Source organism: Nannobrachium achirus (assembly GCF_963921795.1).
Source record: "Nannobrachium achirus genome assembly, chromosome: 10".
NCBI classification, from domain to species: Eukaryota; Metazoa; Chordata; class Actinopteri; order Myctophiformes; family Myctophidae; genus Nannobrachium; species Nannobrachium achirus.
This window is the reverse complement of record NC_137819.1, coordinates 38,354,036-38,374,187: the sequence shown is the minus strand read 5'-3', so window position 1 is coordinate 38,374,187 and position 20,152 is coordinate 38,354,036. Positions and strand designations below refer to the sequence as shown.

The following is a 20,152-nucleotide window of genomic DNA, read 5'->3' as shown; positions in this document are numbered from 1 at the left end:
CTGATTCTCTGTAGTACTTGACAATACTTTGCTCGAATGAAATCATAACCTCATGAAGCCTATTCATGAGATCTGGTGAGCGAATGTTTGTTAAAAATCACAGGTATATATGCTCATTGCAGTGTGTTGTGAGATTTCGGTTTCCACTCGACAACAACAACAAATAGCAACATGATTTAAAATAATAATTTTAATCCAAAATTGACGTTTTCCATAAACTTGGGTTAGGATTTAGAAGGAGTTTTTAGAATCTGCTTAATGGGTTCAAGAAGTGGCCTTGAGCAAGAGACAGACCTCAGCCACCCTCTCCACCTTTGCTGGCTCACCGCAACACAGGCTGGATAAGAACAACAGATAAACTTCTGGAATGTTACATTTCACATTCTGCTATTCATCCCTGTTATGTGTGTTCCCATTCCTGTTGCTGCTGTGTGTGGCGCCCCCTGCAGTTAGTTCTGGAGCACGACCGTGGCCAGTGGTGCCTGAAGCTGGCTTCAACAGAAGAGGTGGATGAGGTGGTGGCTCACATAGGGAGCTGCCTGCACCGCATCTGCCCCACTGGCTCACCGGTGTAGGTACCACACACACACACACACACACACACACACACACACACACACACACACACACACACACACACACACACACACACACACACACAGCACACACCAGAGGACATTGTAATCATCACCTGTAGAATTAGAGTTTCCATTTGCGACTGTTTTCTTTCAGACGATCTCACGGCCCGCAGTTGAATCCTGACATGCTTGTTCAGGCCGGGACACTGGCTTACTGTTATACAACTTTAATTATCTTTACTGATGATCTGTTGGCAGATTTTTCGATTATAAATTACATTCATTGATAATAATCTGTCGACAGATTATATTATGTTATATATCGAATCTCCATTGATTAAATGCCAACACTGACCATGATCATATCATTTATTTTGTTAACCCTCTCAAAGCACCTCTTATTGCGACCGTAGGTCGCAGTTAATTATGAAAACTGTAACATCTTGTCAGTAACATCAGTAACTTCAATGACATAACATTGTTGTGACATCACATTGTGACATGTTCTGTCCTTGTCCCTTGTATGCCCATATATGGAGATCTCTGATGTCATCAATATTAAACCTGTAGCTTGGAATGCTCATATATGGACATATCATGTGAGTCTCATGAGATCTATGATGTCGGACTTCAGTCATATCCATATTTGGGAAAATATTTTGTCCACATTTTGTGCAACTTAAACAACCAACCGCAACTCAAATCACACTAGCAAATGAATTCTGTCCTGTGCTAATTCCGTCCTTAGGCGTCTTACTGGTACAGTACTGGGTACTAGATGCACAATGAACCACTAATATCGCTGTACAATTATCATAAGTACCCACTGTGAAATTTGACAGTCCTGTAATGTTACTGTATCCCCTGTCTCTGTCTCTGTCTCTCTTCCTCTTCCTCTCTCCATCTCTCTCCTGTCTCTCTTTCTCTCTCCATCTCTCTCTCTCTCTTCCTCCCTCCATCTCTCTCCTGTCTGTCTCTCTCTCTCTCTCTTCCTCTCTCCATCTCTCTTCCTCTCTCCATCTCTCTCTTCCTCTCTCCATCTCTCTCTCTCTGTAAGGAAGGTGATGAGGAAGTTGAGTCTGAAGCCTGCAGAGAGAACAGCATCCCTGCAGGCCCAGTGGGAGGAGCAGGGATCCTCGGACCTGGGACCATGTGGTAACTAAGTAACACCATCTATTCAATTAAACACTTTAAATCCATCAAGACCTGAGGAGGAAGATCTAAACCAGTAGTTCAAACACTTTCAAAGAACCGTGTTCAAAAATAGCAGATGTACAAGCTCATAGCGTGACACAAAGTATGTTCATCTGCATTTTTTTATAGCCCACGCAAAAAAATCTAAAATGACACGGATGCTTTCACAGTTTTAATGGGTTAAACCTTTAGACTGATACCGTAGATCTGAGTTGAAAAAATAGCTGATCTACAAGCTCTCAACCTATAACACAACATAGATAAATAATAACTAATGTATGAATTAATTTCCCTAATGATGTGATGTTCTGCTGCTTGTTTTCAGGTGGTTTCTCCCATCAGTACTGGTGTGTGTGTGACCAGCTGGGTCTGCCCTACAAAGAGGAGGTTCAGTGGGTCAGTATTCTACACCAGTATCAGCTGTTCTTCTCCTGCTGCTTCTTCTGGTTTCTCCTTTTCTCCTCCTCTATTATCTTAGTTCTCATGGATTAATATTTATATTCTCAGTCATTCTGAGTATTTGAAGTGGTCAAACTAGCATACACTGAATCTTCCTGAAAATAATATCTTGGATATTTCCTTAAATGCAAAGGAAACTAGAAACAGTGCTCTTCCGAGCACAGGTCTCCGCCAGGTCAGGCGTCGTGGTGGCGCTATAATAGGCCAATGAGAAAAGGGTGGCATTTGTTCCTTGACCTAGTGGGTGGCAAATTTCAAGGTATTCTCAAGCTGCTTTCATGATTTGAGGCATGTAAAAGAATTGAGCAATTCTGCAAACTTTGGAAGGCAATATTAGCCAATTAGTTTTCAGTGTTTTATTTTGCTTTAATCCATGTACTCTCTCTCTCTTTCTCTGATGTCTGTGGACCTCCCTGTATTCTCCATCAGGACGTGGACACCATCTATCTAACCCAGGACACCAGAGAGCTCAACCTGCAGGACTTCATACACCTGGAGCACAAGTACGTACTGTACAGTAGTGGTTCTTAGCCTTTTCAGGCCGGGACCCCCCAAATAATCATATTTTAACTGGGGACCCCCCCCCCCCCCACACACACCCTGACGAGCACTAAGAGTAGAGGCATTACATTTTGTATATCGTGGTTCTTTCACAATATTTTCACAATTTCCGCCTCAATATTTGACAGTTTGGCCAATGTTTAATTTGTCATTTTCAAGGTTAAAAAGTCCTTAAATTGTAAATTTGCAAATACCCTCTATATACTTAAACGTTATAATGGGTTGTTTACTGTTGAGAGAGAAAACAATGTTGCACATTAATTAAGTTAATCAATTAGTTCATCACACATATACCTTCAAGACTTACTGAACTGTATGTAGGCTATATTTATTCAATATATACAGTAACTCTTAACTATTGTGTTGTTGGCAATGGCTGAACAAAGTATTGTTGTATTACTAAGTGCTGTAATAAAGAATACATGTGCAATTATTTATTTTATTTTTAATGTAAATGCCTGTATGATATTGTTGTGTTGTTTTATCTCCAGGGATCTGGTGGCCATCATAGCAGTACTAGAGTACAACCAGTGGTTTACCAAGCTCTCCGTCAAAGACTACAAACTGGTACACAAAAATATATACAGTATTAACATAACAACTCTTAGGTTTTATTTGACTTAACATACAATATATTCTGGTGCATGAAGGATCAGAGCCTTACAGTAGTGCTCAAATACTTAGTCCTGGGGCCCTAATGTATAACAGATACGTGCTGGATAAAGGCATAAATATTTTTGTTGGCACGTAGAGTCAGCCCTCTCCATGGTGCGGTCCTCTTGGCTTTGTTATGGAAAAAAATGGTTTCACTGTATTTACAGAATATAAACAAGACAGCTGTGTGCACGGCGTGTCAATAAGCGCAAAGGTCATGTTGGAGAGAGCTGTCAGCACCAGTTATTTGTCTTGCGTGTGTGTGTGTGTGTGTGTGTGTGTGTGTGTGTGTGTGTGTGTGTGTGTGTGTGTGTGTGTGTGTGTGTGTGTGTGTGTGTGTGTGTGTGTGTGTGTGTGACAGAGAGAGGGAGATTAGAGAATTAAATTTGTTTTGTGTCTGTAGAAGTATTTTCCTATTCCTAGTTTCACAAATGTCTCTTGGTCAAAATTGGATTTATACAAAGTTATTATATGGACGGAATCTACATGAAAATATATAGAAATATTTTATAAATATTATTTATCTCATTTACCACTTGTTTGTAATTTAGTATGTGAACCGGCACAGCTTGACCGTGTATCTCTGTCTGTCTGTAACGGCTGACACTGTGGTTCCCCTGACACATCACTGTGACATCACAGGTGACATCACAGTGATGTCAGATCCTCAGAGCAGATATCTCCATACAGTATATGGGCATAAAAGGCTGACACATCACTGACACTGTGACATCACAGTGATGTCAGATACTCAGAGCAGCGATCTCCATATATGGGCATAAAAGGGATCTCCATATACTGTATGATGTCAGATGACAGAATCCATATATGGCCAAGACAGATGGCGAGGTCAAGGGCGAGGCCGCTTTTCGCCCTTAGGCGTCTTACTGGTATACTAGTAAATATATAGCACATTGATAGTTAATAATATAGTGTTGCAATCATTTTAATCACTTAAACTATATTTTGTATGTTGGCACTATGAGCTTTTAGATCTGCTATGTTTTAGTCATCCTGTTATTTCTCTCTCCCTCTCTCTCTCTCTAGCCCACAGATGTGTGTGATCATGTTCTGAAGGTGGTGTCTCGCTCTGCTCGGCTGGAGGAGCTGGTGCTGGAGAACGCAGGACTCAGAAGGTCAGGGGTCAAACACAAGGGTCAAAGGTCATGGTTTACCATGCCACATCTAGACATGACTGACTGTTTTGATGCACTAACACAGGGTGTAATTTAGCAGATAGATGCTGAGTATATTGACACTGTTACCTGGAGTCCATTCAAATCCTATGTCCTTCCTTTTATGACAATCAGCAAAAATGTCTGATTTAAAAGCTCACAACATGTGGCAATGTGACGAGTTGTGAGCTTGTAAATCAGCTTTTTTGGCATCAGGTTGAAAGTGGAACATGTCTTGCTCAACAACACATCGGCAGCAGATGACTGTTGCTGGATATCGTTGCCCGACAGAAACCTCTTATCTCCATATTCACGTTTTTTTTTTTAGACTATAGCGTCACACAAAAGCATAAGAAATTGCCGATCCACATGCTGGAAACGTGGCTCAAGCTTGGAGATCTGCTACTTTTGAATTAGAATCCTGAAAAGTAACAGTTTGTATGTCTGAAAATGTATGAGGTTTCCAGCCGGCATCAAGGATATAGGGGGTTTAGCCTGTGTCCTTCATTTCCTCCCTCTAGTCTAAACCATTAGACCAGCCCAATTATAAATGTTGTGACACAAGCACGCAAACGCAATACATAAAAGGGATTGTTATTGTACAATTATGGCAATTATGAAAAATCACCTTTCCAGGCTTCGTGGTATCATGTTGCACTGTGTGTGTGTGTGTGTGTGTGTGTGTGTGTGTGTGTGTGTGTGTGTGTGTGTGTGTGTGTGTGTGTGTGTGTGTGTGTGTGTGTGTGTGTGTGTGTGTGTGTGTGTGTGTGTGTGTGTGTGTGTGTGTGTGTGTGTGTATAATCATGCACAATTATAACCGAGCTGTAGTGTACATTACGTTAAACACAACATCGTTTTCTAGACATTGTGCTGTGATATCATGCTAAAAGTATTAACTTGACTGGCTACACACGATGAGCTAAATATTACAGCTTACACTACAGCATTCTGTTACACACAGTAAACAAACGTCTTCTTTTTGTCTCCTCTCGACCATCAGTGATTTTGCCCAGAAGTTGGCTACAGCTCTGTCCCACAACCCTGCCTCCACTCTACACACCCTCAACCTGAACAACAACTCACTGGAGGACAAAGGTATGTCTGTCTGTCTGTCTGTCTGTCTGTCTGTCTGTCTGTCTGTCGCTCTCAAACATGTTTTTGAGCGGTGCTAGTTGCTCCTACATCTGGCTTTGTCTGTTTGTGTCTGTCCGGACTGTCATTGGTCAACACCATTGGTGTCTGTTTGTACCTACAGTATGGCCAGCAGGCACGTGTCGTGCACACATAGACATGAAAGCCCTGCCCTTTTATCCGTTTGTAAAAAAGTGCCCTCTCCAGACCATGAATGCAGCTTTTACTAAGGTGAAAGAAATACAAATGCCCTCTTTTCATGCCATACCTGAAAGCATTCAAGAGAATTGCCTCGTCCAAACTTTCCTGAACATGAATGCATCATCTTATGTTGAAAGAATTGCCCTCACTGTGGAGAAATCCGTTACACCTCTCCATCTCCAGTATTGCCTTTTTTATGCTTGGTTTAGTGTGGTATCAAGTACTGAAAATGGCTCACAGAGCGTTGCGCTGCGACGCGTTGTGAGCTTGGAGGTCTGCTATTTTCAATAAAGGCCCTTTTTAGAAATGTGGGCCCTGCCTCTCTAACATTCTCTGCACGTCCCCCTGATGGCCAGGGTCACATTGGCCAAGCTTCACGGGACGCTTAATGAATTTAACTCATAAATAGCTCACTTCACACTGTGTGTTTTTTTCTCAACCTATAATATTAGTTTACACTATATTCTCACTAAAGCTTTGATCAAAAGTGACTTCATTCGTCCCAAATTTGGCATAAGGAACAAACAAAACTGCAATGGATACAGACTACATGTAAAAATGCATGAAAACGAACCGCTTGTGTGAATACGGTGGAGAATCTTATGAATAGGATCTTAAAATCTCTTTTATTTAGCCTGTACTTAGCCTGAATCTAAGACCTGTGTAGGGAGTGGATCAGGATCAGGTTCCCCCTACAAAGGGTGATGAGAGGAGTGTTTGATTATGTGTTTTTCTTTGTGCACTGCAGGCGTGTCTGCCCTGAGCTCGCAGTTGGCCAAACTACCAATGGGCCTGAAACACCTGAACCTCTCCAAGACCTCTATATCGCCTAAAGGTACCGGCATGCAAACAAGCAGAAAACCAAGCAGAGTGGTTATACTGTACCTCCTGCTACACTGCAACATTCTGAATGTCAATTTAACCCATTCAATCTGGGAAAGCATCGGTTTCATTTTATATTTTAGCTATATGCTGTATATAGCATATTGGTTCAACTTCTCAAGCTGGTGTCCCCAGCAAAAGTTGTTAATATAGGATCACAATCATTTTAACCACTCACAGATAATAGCAGATCTACAAGCTCATAATAGAGTATCACTTTGTGCTGCACTATGAGCTTGTAGATCTGCTATTTTTGAAAAAACAATTTAGCAAATCTTAATATATATGCATTTATATAGTTTTTAAAGCAAACTTTTTAATATAAAATCTTTGCTTCTGGGGGTTCCATGGAACAAAATATTGTATTTTATATACGTATAATTTCTGGGGTCCTAAACATGAAAAAGTTTGAGAACCACTGATATGGCAGCATACGTTGTTCTGAAATTCTTTAGCATTTTTAGAATTGGCCTCAGATCTTAATGGGTTAATACTGACGGTGTCGTACGGGTCAGTTTTTACACTATAAACGAACTGCTAAACTGTTCAGACAACACACTGAGGTGTGGAAACAAAAGGCCCACCTTTCCTTCCTAATGTCCATTTCCCTGTCTTTGAACTAGGCGTGAACAGTCTGTGCCAAGCCCTGTGTGCCAACCCTGCAGTCTCCACCACCCTGACCCACCTGGACCTGTCTGGAAACTCTCTCAGGGGAGACGACCTAACCGTATGACACCATTTAGTCTCCTTCCTCGCTGTACTGTAACCATAGAACCACAGAAAATAACTATGTTTGTTATTGATTGTTAAAGGCCCAATCAGTGATAAACACATAAACAAAAGGATAGCCCTACCACCAAAAAACTATTAGCAATGGAGACATGTTTATATTCTCTAGGTTGATTGACTCATCTTGATAGAAGGACTATCACTAGAGGCAACAGCTACATTGTTTACTGTAGTGTAGGGCTGTCACGATATGACATGACGATTAATTGTCACTAAAATAATTGGCGATTAACGATTTAATTGTGTTTTTGTCGTTGATAATTACATTTCTGTTTGGCTTTTAGGCTTTGAAGTTGTACATGGTAGATATGACACATAACCTAAATATACAAAGACATTACTGACATATTTGACAACTTACTACTTAAAAAATAACTTTGATAGTGGAAATAGCCGATCTACAAGCTCACAACGCGTCGCATCAGCTATTTCCTCAATTTTTGACCTTTTCTTAAATATATGAACATTTTTCAACATGGAAACGATTATGACGATTATGAAAAATAATTGTGACAGCCCTACTGTAGTGTATTGATACCGTATTTGCTGAATTTTGGGGCTTGTGATTTATTTATGTTTATTTATGTTGATAATTGGAGTAAAACAGACCCTACAATTATCATTTATGATGATGAGAAAGGCCCATATAGCAAATGTACAAATCAATCTCTTCAAGAATGTAATGTGAATATAATCCTAATTTACAGTAGATAGATACAGGTATTATGTGCAATGCAATCAGCAGGATGGAGTCTTGACTCTTTAATGATTCTATCCAACGGCTGTAGAACCTGCAGAGTTTCCTGGGTCAACCCAACTGTCTGGAGAGTGTGGACCTGTCCAACACTGACTGTTCTTTAGAGCCGGTAAGACAACACACTCCGCTCCTTCTTTAACCCATTTAGGCCTGAACACATTATGACGCAATATTTTATGCTTTAAATATAAAAAAAATAGCAGATATACAAGCTCACAGCGCGGCACCGAGTGCCGCGCTGCGAGCTTGTAGATCTGCTATTTTTGAAAAATCGTGAAAATTTGAATTTTGACCCGATTCTATAAGTGTCTTTTGAATCCTTCTAAGATTTTTGGAAAAAGCCTATGTTTCTATGTCTGCAATCTGGCCAGCCATCGTCAAAGAAAAGGTCCTTTTCACTTCAACTGGAGCTCAGTTAGTCTGTTCTTGAGAGACTACTATGTCAGTGGATCTCAAACTTTTTTCATGTGAAGGACCCCCAAAATGATATTTATTCGGCCACGGACCCCCATCTCAAAATATCTAGTTCCAGGGACCACTCAGGAGCAAAACTTTAGTTACAAACGTTCGCTTTGAAAATACATATATTCAAAGATTTGCACACATTTTCACGACTTTTTCAAAAATAGCAGATCTACAAGCTCGCAGCGCGGCACTCGGTGCCGCGCTGTGAGCTTGTATATCTGCTATTTTTCACTGGTTAAAGCATTCAATGAACCGTACGGTAGGACAACACCCGGCTCAAGTCCGTTGTGCTTCCAGGTGTGTGCGTCGCTGCTGAAAGGATCTCTGAAGCATCTGTCTGTCCTCAACCTGTCCAAAACAGTGTTCTCTCACAGCAGGTCAGACCTCCCTTTAACCACTTAAACCATACTTGGTTGACTTGGGTCCTCCAGGCGTCTATTATTTGGGTCCGTTCTTTCCCCCCCCCCCCCTCCCCTACACCACATCTCTTTGCCGAAAATAGCAGATCTACAAGCTGACAAAGCGTCATCCAGCAACACGTTGTGAGATTGTAGATCTGCTACTTTAGCCAAATGTTAGTCTATTTTTGATGAGTATTTTCCCCATTACCACATGCCCAAAATAGGGACACCAGGGTTCATGTAGTTAAAGTATATACTGTAGCCTAGCCTCAAACCCATCTGTGGAAACAAATGGTATGTTATAGATATATTTTTTTCTTCCAAAGGGGCTATATGATGGAAAAGTCACTGATCTTCTTTTTTACAGCCCAGCCACATTTTGAACCCATGTTTTCTCATCTAACTTCTCAATAAAAGCTAACTCGAGAAGGTTACCACTATAGGTATAAACCACGAAACAAATGTATACATTTTGTTCTTTATACTATTATGAACATTGGTACATATCATACCTAAATATTATTATTATAAAGTATAAGAATGGAATTAACTTTGCTGGGATGCCTTTTGTAGAACTGAGTGGTGTTGTCATGTTGTGTCCCGTCCCACAGGAAGAGTAAGGAAGTGCCCACGTCCTTTAAGCAGTTCTTCAGCCAAGCTCAGTCCCTTACCTCTGTCAGTGTGTCGGGAACCAGACTGCCCCTGGAGGCTCTCAAGTAAGCCCACCACTTTACTGTATGTGTTGTTGCATGATATTAAACAGGCCGGGGTTTCTGCTCAACCACTGGTTTAGTATGTTCTATTTTTATGCTAATATTGCAAACCACTAGACCAATCAGTGCCATGGCTCGCCGTGTTGATCAGTGCCAATCTTTTTATGCACACTGCCTGTAGGCTACAGAATGACCTACTCTATTTGTTATTATTGTCTCCGCCAGACCGGAAGGCTTGGCCGAGACTATGTTTTGCACCCTGTCCGTCCTTTCGTCCGTGTGTGTGTGTGTGTGTGTGTGTGTGTGTGTGTGTGTGTGTGTGTGTGTGTGTGTGTGTGTGTGTGTGTGTGTGTGTGTGTGTGTGTGTGTGTGTGTGTGTGTGTGTGTGTGTGTGTGTGTGTGTGGTGTGCATGTGTGCGTGTGTGTGTACAGCTAATCTCTGCCACTATTGGCTTGATGGCAGCGAAACTGTGCACACATGCTCCCTGGATGCCAGAGCAGAACCTCTGCCCCAAATGTCTCACATGTGCTTATTATAGCACCACCAGTAGGCCAATTTTTGGGAAACATATATATATATATATATATATATATATTATTTTTTTGACAGTACTCCGGACAGATTTTGGCCAAACATCATGTCATCGGTACACAAGTATCTCTAGTCTATAGTCTTTAAATGAAACACGTCTTTCAGATTTTTCTTTTTCCACCACTGGAGGATGGCTTTGTTGGTTTTGAGAACCAGTCTGTTTCTGCATGGGTGTTCTGCTCTGTTCTGTGTCCCCACGTCATTGTTCTTACTCTGTTACTGTATGTCCCCAGGTCATTGTAATCTGTGTCTCCACATCATTATTACTGTGTTCTCTGTCCCTATGTCATTGTTCTTACTGTGTTCTGTGTCCTCAGGTCATTGCTATTGGGTCTGGGCTGTAACCCCAACCTCAGTGAGGTTTCCCTTGATCTCAGCTGCTGTGAGGTAAGAACTCAGTTGGCTCATAAACTACAGTTTATGAGCACAAGGAAGGGACCAAGTACAGACACCTGGGGGACACCGGTCAACAAAGTGGTTAAAATGGCCGTTTAAATATGCAAATCAGTGTTCAAGTATTGTAACAGCGGGTAAAGTAAATGCTTACTAACTTACTTAGTAACAGGCAAAATGTAAAAAAAAAAAAAGAAGAAATCCGGAATTTAGAAACTAAATTAATTTATGATATTGTTATTATTAACAAGGATAATGAACAGTCTTTGTTTTACTCTCTGCTCAGCTGCGTTCTGGAGGATCTCAGATTTTAGAAGGTTGTATAGCTGAGATCCCTAACATCTCCAGTCTGGACATCTCTGATAACGGTCAGTATATCTGAGGTGCTGCATAGATCCATTATGTGGAGATCTTCCAAACAGTCGGTATATTAAAAATAATGATATCTTCAAAAACGTTGTGTGCTAATAAGGTTTGGACATGGATCTGACCACTCTGCTGGTGTGGCTTGCAAAGAATCGCTCCATCAGACACCTGTCCCTGGGCAAGAACTTCAACAACATCAAATCCAAGTGGGTGACAAACTCTGACAAGCATTAAGAGACGAATCAAGACAATTATCATATTTCACTCAGTTTCTCGCTCATTGGACCAGTTGAGCATTTAGCTTGTAGTCCAGCGTTTCACCCTCTTGTCTCCTTCCTCCAGGAACATGTCTCAGGTCCTGGACAACCTGGTACACATGATTCAGGAAGAGGAATCGGTCAGTGAATCTACGTTAACTAACCTTGCTACTCGTCTTTTTATGAAGCTCTCTAATGAGCTTAATGGGGGGAGTCTAAACATACACACTCTCATGCTTGATTTATACGCTGTCATACAACAACAGTACGATTACTGTATGAATCCGTCTTCACTGCTACATTTGTCTCCATCTTTGACCTTGACCGTGTACACGTTCTCCACTGGGTAAAGCATGGCATACAGTAAACCCTCTCAGGGTTGAGGGTTCCAATCCCAGTGGAACCATTCATTCTAAAATAATAAATGACCATCTAATTTTGCAAGGCAATTTGCATGGACACATTCATCAAATGACATGCAGTATTAATGCAAAAGCACTTGGGTGACTTTCAGCACAACACTGTATATATTTGCTTTTTTGTTTGTGGTGACACTTGCCGCCCACCTCCTAGAACCATGTTCTTCTTGAGGAGTATTTCCTTGCTACCGCCAACGCGTGCTTGCTCATGACTTGACCTGCTCTGTGTGTAGATTAAGTGTTCTGGTTTAGCGCTACATAGATAACATGTATTGATATCAATATACTATCACACTAGGCTAACGCAGACCAGTTTCTGTAGGCAGATGGGCGGGCGCGGCGAGTCTCACCGCAAGTCTCCGACCAATAGCATGTGTTCTCCTCCCCCATCCCCCCTCTGCTGCTCTGCTCAGCGCAGAGAACGCTGCTGCGTCATGACGTCAACACATTCGGTGTGACGTTCTCTGCACTCTGATTGGTTAGGGAAATTCTACACTTCCTCCAACAGTGATCATAACGCGATCGCCCAGGCTTCATTTTCTTCCGATCACCAAATGAAGCCTGGGTTTCCGAGGCTAATATACTATAGTCTACTGTATACAGTACAGTATATGTGCATTGTCTCTGTCGGATGGAAAGCTCATATGTCCAAAACCTTTTCAAGATTCAAAAAGAGCAAAAGTAGCAGATCAACAAGCTCAAAACGAGTGCTTCGAGCTTGCAGTTCTGCCACCTTTAGATTTTTGTGCGACTCTGTAGTACAATCAAGTAGGGCGTTCATTTACGGGAAACAAAACACAAAAAGTTAAAATATGGAGATAGGAGTTTTCTGCCAGACAGCGATGATGTATATGTTTTAATTCTCTCCGCCAGCCTCTTACCTCGCTGTCCCTGGCTGACTCCAGACTGAAGGCTGACCTGTCCATTGTTCTGAGCGCTCTGGGCAGCAACACCTCTCTGATCAAACTGGACATCAGTGGCAACAGCATGGGAGACATGGGAGCAAAGATGCTGGCTAAAGCTCTGCAGATCAACACCAAACTCAGGTCAGCAGGGAAATGCTGATGCAGAGATTAAGTTTGAAGTCGAAGACTGACTGGGGCACAGAGGGGTTGAGTGGCAATATAAGAAACTTGGCAAGGGCAAGTTTATTTGTATAGCAGCACATTTCAACAAGGCCATTAAACAGTGCCTTATAGCATACATTAAAAGCATTAAGACAAAAGAAACTAACATTCTTAACCCTGCTACTCAGTGGAAAGAAAAAACATATTGAGATACTTTAAAAAAATACTGCTATATACTAATGATACAAGTTAATAGTGTTACAAATAGTTGTTACAAGAAGAGCCTTGTCAACAACTCCAATAAGTCAATATTGAGGTCATGAGAAAAGTTCTGTTTAAATTGCGACTCTCTGGAGGGATATTCTGAAACCCACTGGTTGACTGTGTGTGTGTGTGTGTGTGTGTGTGTGTGTGTGTGTGTGTGTGTGTGTGTGTGTGTGTGTGTGTGTGTGTGTGTGTGTGTGTGTGTGTGTGTGTGTGTGTGTGTGTGTGTGTGTCCAGGACGGTGTTGTGGGATAGGAACAACATCACCCCTCAGGGCCTGCAGGACATGGCTGCCGCCATGGAAAAGTATGTATGGCGCTCCCCCTTTTTGTCCAAAAGGCTAAAGTTCCTGACCTGAAGCGAGTGATGTCCCTGAAAAACAACATTTATCTTTGTGTTGTAAAGCAGGGGTCTTCAACGTTTTCAGTCCAAGGACCTCTTTGTTGAGAGAGAGATGAAGCAGGGACCCCCCACAACCTTATCATAGATTCCATATACAGTAGTTTCATTGTTTGACCGCACAGTCGTCAGTGTATTTTGGATTCATGTCAATTCGTGTTTTCAGATATTTAACCACTTGGACCGTCAATACTTAATAATAAACTTGACCTTTCTCTCTGTACTTGGTCTGCTCTTTTTCCCCTCTACACCAAAGCTCTTTGAAGAAAATAGACGATCTACAAGCTCACAATGCCTCGCAGCACGAGGCGTTGTGAGCTTGTAGATCTGCTATTTTTGGCTAAAGTTCTCAGATTATGGACACTAGGGTTCAAGTGGTTGATATACAAATTTTGAACTTTCTATCACTCAAAGATTTGGAGGACCCCCTAGGGGTCCTGGAGCCCCTGTTGAAGACCCGTAAAGGGGAAAAAAAGCTTTTTTGTAGGCAGTCTCTAATCAGCTGGTCAAGGTCTTGTGAAACATGTTTGTTCTGCCTTTTGGCATCAGACTTGCCCAGAATAGATACAGTTTTTCATTTCCACCACCAACCAGCAATGATTGTTGTTCCTTCACCAGAAACTACACCATTCGTTTCATGCCTATGCCCATCATGGACGCCGCCCAGGCTCTGAAGGCCAGCCCAGAGAAGACCGAGGACGCCCTGTTGAAGGTCATTGTCCAGCCTTTTATCTCCTCATTGTAAAGGTTAACTCTAGGATGCGCAGTTGCGCACACGAAAAATAAAAGTAAATTCAGGGTATTTGTTGAGCTATGCCTTCAAAACACAGTTCAATTAGAGTGATGAACAGACATACTGATCGTATTTGTTGTATCTCATGTAAAGCCCCATATAAATAAATAAAATAAAAGTTTCTCCCCATGTAAAGCCTCTTTGGGTACTCTTTGGGTAGAAAAGCGTTACATAAATTTGAGATATTATCATTATGTCTTCATAAGTAATGAAAATACAGGAAATGCGGTCTTGTCAAACAATCCAAACAGCTACAGTATGTCTGAGGCTCGTGTTCAGGTTCGTAAGCTGAATGCATATGAAACAGAAAATTGCTCACACAAGGATGCAAAAAGTTTTGAATGGTCCATAATGCTTTACAAAACAAAAGTAACGCCAGAAGGATTATCCAAAGATAATGAACCTCACTCTTGTGTTTGTACATTGTGCAAACACACTCTCATGGCCAATCACTCAATAATAACAACCGATTTTCAAGTAAGAGTTTTACTTGAAAATCTGTAGTTCTTAAAGGAGTAGTTCACCCCAAAAATGAAAATGTTTCTATTGATTACTCACGCCATGGAGACTTGAGTTCAATAATATCTTTTTGTATTCATCGCATTCCTAAGACAAAAAATTGATTATAGTAAATTTACCCCCATTGATTCCGGATCCATCCGGAATCAATGGGGGTACATTTATTGTTATACATATTTTGTCTTAGGAAAGTGACAAAAAACTAAAAAAAATATTATTGAACTCAAGTCTCCATGGTGTGAGTAATCATTTGAAATAAAGTCATTTTGGGGGTGAACTACTCCTTTAAATATTCACATGGTCGTTAAATGATGTTTAAATCAGGCTTTACACACACAGACAACAACCCTGTTATGTGTGTGTGTAGATGGAGCAGTACCTGCTGAGGAACCATGAGACCCGTAAATACTTCCAGGAGCAGGCCTACAGGCTGCAGCAGGGCATTGTGACCACCACCACGCAACAGGTAAAACATCTAGAAACTTGAAAAAGAGAGAGGCAAGCACTCATCAGAAGAATAGTTCTGTGTGGTTCTGGCAGAAATAGTATCTTAGAAGAGATCATCAACACTCACTTTTAGGATTTCTTGTTTATTCTGCTAAATGCCTAAATTGTACCTTGTAAAACTTTAGTCAGTCCCCAGCAGCAGATCATACACGATGGACGTTTCGGCCTGACTAAGTAAACAAGAAATCCTAAAAGGATCAAAGTGAGTGCTGGTGGTGATCTCTTCTGAAAAGAAAAACTATAAAATATATTGTATTTTATATTGAGATTTTAATTGAGTATTTAAATTGGTCAACCTAGCAATAGAATACATTTTCAGAAGCATCTTCCATAAAATAAAAATCTTTCTCAGATTCTTCGTAAAAATGTCTTCAGCTGGTTGGCTGCCTGTATGTAAGCAGCAGGAACATACATTTATAGAACAATAATACCACTGATTTTAAAATCAGAATTTTACATATCACACTAATTGTTTAGGAAACAGATTGAGAGTTGGCCTAACAAAAAAGAATGTAATCCCTGTGTCTCCGGTACTGTTGGAGTGTGTAACCCTGCTTTATGAGGCGTGACCCAGCATGTGCTTCATGTGTTTCAGCTCATGGACAGGATGTGTGTGAAGGTGCAGGACCACCTGAACTCTCTGAGGTTCACAGAGACAGACTCCATCCAGGAGGACATGAGGGTGGCAGAGAACCTCATTCAGGACGCCAGGAACTCCAAAACGGTACTGAGAATCACACAAAATGAGACGGAACCACATGAGCCCTTGTAGACTCCCTATTCTGGGGTGAACAATACATTTGGTGAAAATAGCCATATAGAGACCAGGGGGACTGCAGTGCAGTCACAAGTATATGGTTCACCCAAAAACATACTTATTGTCTATCAATTACACTCCCCATGAAGCATTGAATCCATGGAGATTGTTTTTGTTTTTGTCACATTCCTGAGACAATAATCTGATGACCGGCAGAGTTGACTCAAAGAGTCTCCTACTGAAAGAGTCAGAGTCAAAGACTCTCCTACCGACTTATGTCCCGGTCTTCAAACTATTGTCTTAGGAATGCGACAAAAACAAAAATCTCCATGAATTCAAGGCTTTATGTGGTGTGTAAACGATCGAAAATAAGCAATTTTTGGGGTGAACTACTCTTTTACAAAACAAAAAATAATTATACACAACTGTACTGCTGTCTTAAAGCTGCAATTGTAAGTTTCATGTCCTACCCGGATTTGTAACCTGAGTCGTCTCCCGTGTGGGACACCAAACATCTACGACTGTCCAGATGGAATCCCTGCTGAGCCCAGGGAGATTTCCTACTCGACACCATGGTCTACATTTCTCAATGGAAGAATATTGAGACTTGTTTGTTGAACTAGAGTTGATGTGTTCTCTGCCCCTGATCTAAGTTGATCTGGATATACAGTACAGTATCCATATCTGTGGATACAGTACATACACAAAACCCAGCTATGTCCATTGCTTAAAGTGTTTTCCAGTAATTGTCATCAACATTGTCCTGTGATCTACAGTTTAATGTGGAATCTGGGTTGATACATTTTACTTTCAAAATCAAATAAAAACTGCTTTACACACAAAAATAAAAACAATATTGCTACTGTATATATTATATTAAAAGACAACAGCGTAATGGACAAGTTACTGTATATGACAGAAATAGGAGCAGCATCAATAGTTAGTTCATTTCTGTCTTAATTTAACTATACAACTATACATAACAGCTCTATATACAATAGAGGCAACAAGATAATTATTGGGATTGGAGGGAGATAAAACATTTAAAGCAACAAATGTCACTTGTAAATCCTTTGAGGCAATCTTACATTAGAGGTACTGTGTAGGCCTATTTGATACACAGAAATAGAACATATTATTTCCTTGATGCAAATTAACATTAGAGAGTAGATCAACGAGGCTTGTTGAACAAGCAAAAGCTAAATGACTATTTTAGGCAAACAAACTCTGAATGTTTGCTTGTGTCTTTTACTGTATGTCTGTCTTATATGTGTTGATTGAATTGAACATTTTCTGTAGATATCAAGGACTCAAACCAACAGACCCTCCATTCCTCATGCTAAACTGAGGTGACTAAAGTCAAGTTTTGTTTCTTCCCTTGAATAGGATGGAAGACGTCAATTATTATATATAAATAAAACAATGATTACTGTTTAATGGTAATCTTACATTTCATATTACACACCATTGATACTCTCTTGTAAATTTTACTCACAAAAAAAACTAACTAGAAAAAGTGCACTCCTCGCCAGATCCCCGCCTGGTTAGGTTGCCCACCTATGGCTGTCTCAGTCTTGGGGTGCAGCCATCAGGACAGATGGGCCGGCAAAAGGGCCGCCTCGTGCAAACTTGGAATTCACTTGTAAACAATTTGAATGTCAATGCCCACTAAATCCGATTCTTTGTGTGCTTGCTGGCAGCGAGCAAATTTAAGTTAGCCGTTTCTGTTGTCATTGCCGTTAGTTCCCATTTGATGTCGTGTGGGAGTTCCGACTGCTCTAGACCGTGTTGAACAACGGCTAGTTTGCATAAGGTCTTCAGTCCAGGACTTAGGTGTAAGATCTGTAAGATGAGTTGTGTATGGGTCGTGTCTCTGTGTCCTCCTAAGAGGATGACACAATCTCCCACTATGCAACTGCACACAGAAGACTTCCAAACCAGGCCTTTCCCCTTGGGCTGGACCTTCTTCCAGGAGAAGGTTTCGGTGTTTAACTTCCACAGATCGTTCAAGTACTGCCTGAGATCAAAGTTGTAGCCACCAAATATGTACAGCTCTCCGTTGTAGACAAAGGCTGCGTGACCCTCACATTGTTGTGGACGGGGCGGCGCAGAAGGCGTGCTCATCCAGGTGTTTGTCTCCGTGTCAAACACTCTGACGATGTTGTACTTGTCCTTGTCCTGAAGGTCCCCTTGGCCCCCGAATACAAACATCTTTGTCCCGATGAAGGTGGTAGAGTGACATCCTGAAACGCGCACCGTAGTGCCTCTGGTGTTAATAAAAGACCAGCACATTGTGCCAGTGTCCAACTTGTAGATGTCGTTAGTGAGTCCGGTATGCCGGCGTCCTCCATAGATATACATGACCTTCCCCAAAACACAGGCCGAGTGGGCCCACCTCCCCTCGGGAACGTCCCCGGAAACCTGTGGCACCCACCATCGGTGGGTGTCAACATCGAACGCGTAAGTAACCTCCCAGTATTCTCCCCCCTTAATCCAGATGCCGGTCTCCTCCTCTATTAGCTTAAAATTCACTAAGCCCCCCTGGATGTAGATGACGTCTTCTATCAGCACGGCGGTGTGGCCGTGGCGCATGGTGGGGACCTCAGAGGGACATTCCCCTCGTCCAGTCGTCACGGGAGTCAGATTTATCCAGCACAAAGACAGCGTATTGAAGACGTGCACATCGATCGGATCCTGTTCGTTGGTCTTGTAAAGCCCTCCGAAAAAATACACCTTGTCCCCCACAGCCACGGCGGGAAACGTGAGCAAGTGTGGCTTTGGCTCGTCGTTCGGGAGAACCGGCCCTCTTTTCAGGGGCTCCGTCCAGCACAACATGACTGACTGTCTCTCTGTCTTTTTTACCTTCTCTGTTTCTGTCACCTGTCCCTCTCTAACTCTCTAACTATTACGTGCTCTAAATATCTCACAATATCTCCCCTCGATCGCCCCCGATGTATGCAACACCATATATATGCTGACCAGGGGTCTGGTCTGATGTCCTGCACAACACAAACCGTTGCCAGGTGTAGCCTAGTAGATAACATCATATTTCAATATGCGTACAAGCTCCATTATTATTACAGTATATGTGTATTTACACACACACATAATACGTTAAAAGACTATTACCTCCCCCTCCCCTCTCCAACTCCCTCTATACCCCCCAGCTCCTTCGTAACCTGTACCACCTGAAGAGTGGGGGGGTCAGGGAGCCGTGTGTGGGGGCCATCCAGGACCAACTGGAGTCCATGGCGGGAGAGGTCTCCAGGGTCATGGATGAACAACTACAGGTAGGGTTGTCAATCACTGCTGCTTTCTCAATTTCAGTGGGATTACAACATTATGTGTAATGAGTGAAAAATGTTCACGTAAAATATTTGATGTTAAAAATAATATTACACACATTACTCGTCACTTCAGAAAAGGTGACTGAGCTCTTCACCCTGAATCATAATTATCTCTCCCTCATTTACCTCACTCTCTCTCTTTAAACTACCTCTCTCTCTCTCTCTCTCTCTCTCTCTCTTTAAACTACCTCTCTCTCTCTCTCTCTCTCTCTCTCTCTCTCTCTCTCTCTCTCTCTCTCTCTCTCAGGCCTTGATCCAGTCGATGGTGGAGACGGCGGACAGCCTCTGTCCCCACGTGATGAAGAGGAGCGGCCTTCGTCAGGACCTGGTGAAGAACAGTGCGGGGAGGATGGCGGTCCCGCGGAGCTTCATCACCACAACGCTGCTGGAACAGTCAGGAGTGGACATTATCAACAAGATCAGGTGGGTGGACATGTGTTGGTGTTTAACCCCATAGTGGCAGGGCTCTAAGGATGGTCTGTCTGTCTGTCTGTCTGTCTGTCTGTCTGTCT

General features: G+C 41.9%; 1 protein-coding gene across 1 annotated transcript in view; it reads left to right on the top strand.

The window, feature by feature from the left end:
* Window positions 1–20,152, top strand: part of carmil1 (capping protein regulator and myosin 1 linker 1) — a 59,563-nt gene that overhangs the window by 28,937 nt on the left and 10,474 nt on the right. Inside the window, exons 5-27 of the mRNA XM_080735980.1 lie at window positions 450–571; window positions 1,636–1,733; window positions 2,098–2,168; window positions 2,661–2,734; window positions 3,284–3,359; window positions 4,494–4,582; window positions 5,622–5,716; window positions 6,702–6,788; window positions 7,459–7,562; window positions 8,413–8,490; window positions 9,144–9,223; window positions 9,859–9,963; window positions 10,870–10,939; window positions 11,232–11,313; window positions 11,418–11,517; window positions 11,654–11,708; window positions 12,861–13,033; window positions 13,556–13,624; window positions 14,336–14,429; window positions 15,397–15,495; window positions 16,132–16,260; window positions 19,461–19,583; window positions 19,888–20,063. Of these exons, the coding sequence (XP_080592106.1) occupies window positions 450–571; window positions 1,636–1,733; window positions 2,098–2,168; window positions 2,661–2,734; window positions 3,284–3,359; window positions 4,494–4,582; window positions 5,622–5,716; window positions 6,702–6,788; window positions 7,459–7,562; window positions 8,413–8,490; window positions 9,144–9,223; window positions 9,859–9,963; window positions 10,870–10,939; window positions 11,232–11,313; window positions 11,418–11,517; window positions 11,654–11,708; window positions 12,861–13,033; window positions 13,556–13,624; window positions 14,336–14,429; window positions 15,397–15,495; window positions 16,132–16,260; window positions 19,461–19,583; window positions 19,888–20,063 (2,249 nt within the window). The remainder of the gene's footprint in view (window positions 1–449; window positions 572–1,635; window positions 1,734–2,097; window positions 2,169–2,660; window positions 2,735–3,283; window positions 3,360–4,493; window positions 4,583–5,621; window positions 5,717–6,701; window positions 6,789–7,458; window positions 7,563–8,412; window positions 8,491–9,143; window positions 9,224–9,858; window positions 9,964–10,869; window positions 10,940–11,231; window positions 11,314–11,417; window positions 11,518–11,653; window positions 11,709–12,860; window positions 13,034–13,555; window positions 13,625–14,335; window positions 14,430–15,396; window positions 15,496–16,131; window positions 16,261–19,460; window positions 19,584–19,887; window positions 20,064–20,152) is intronic.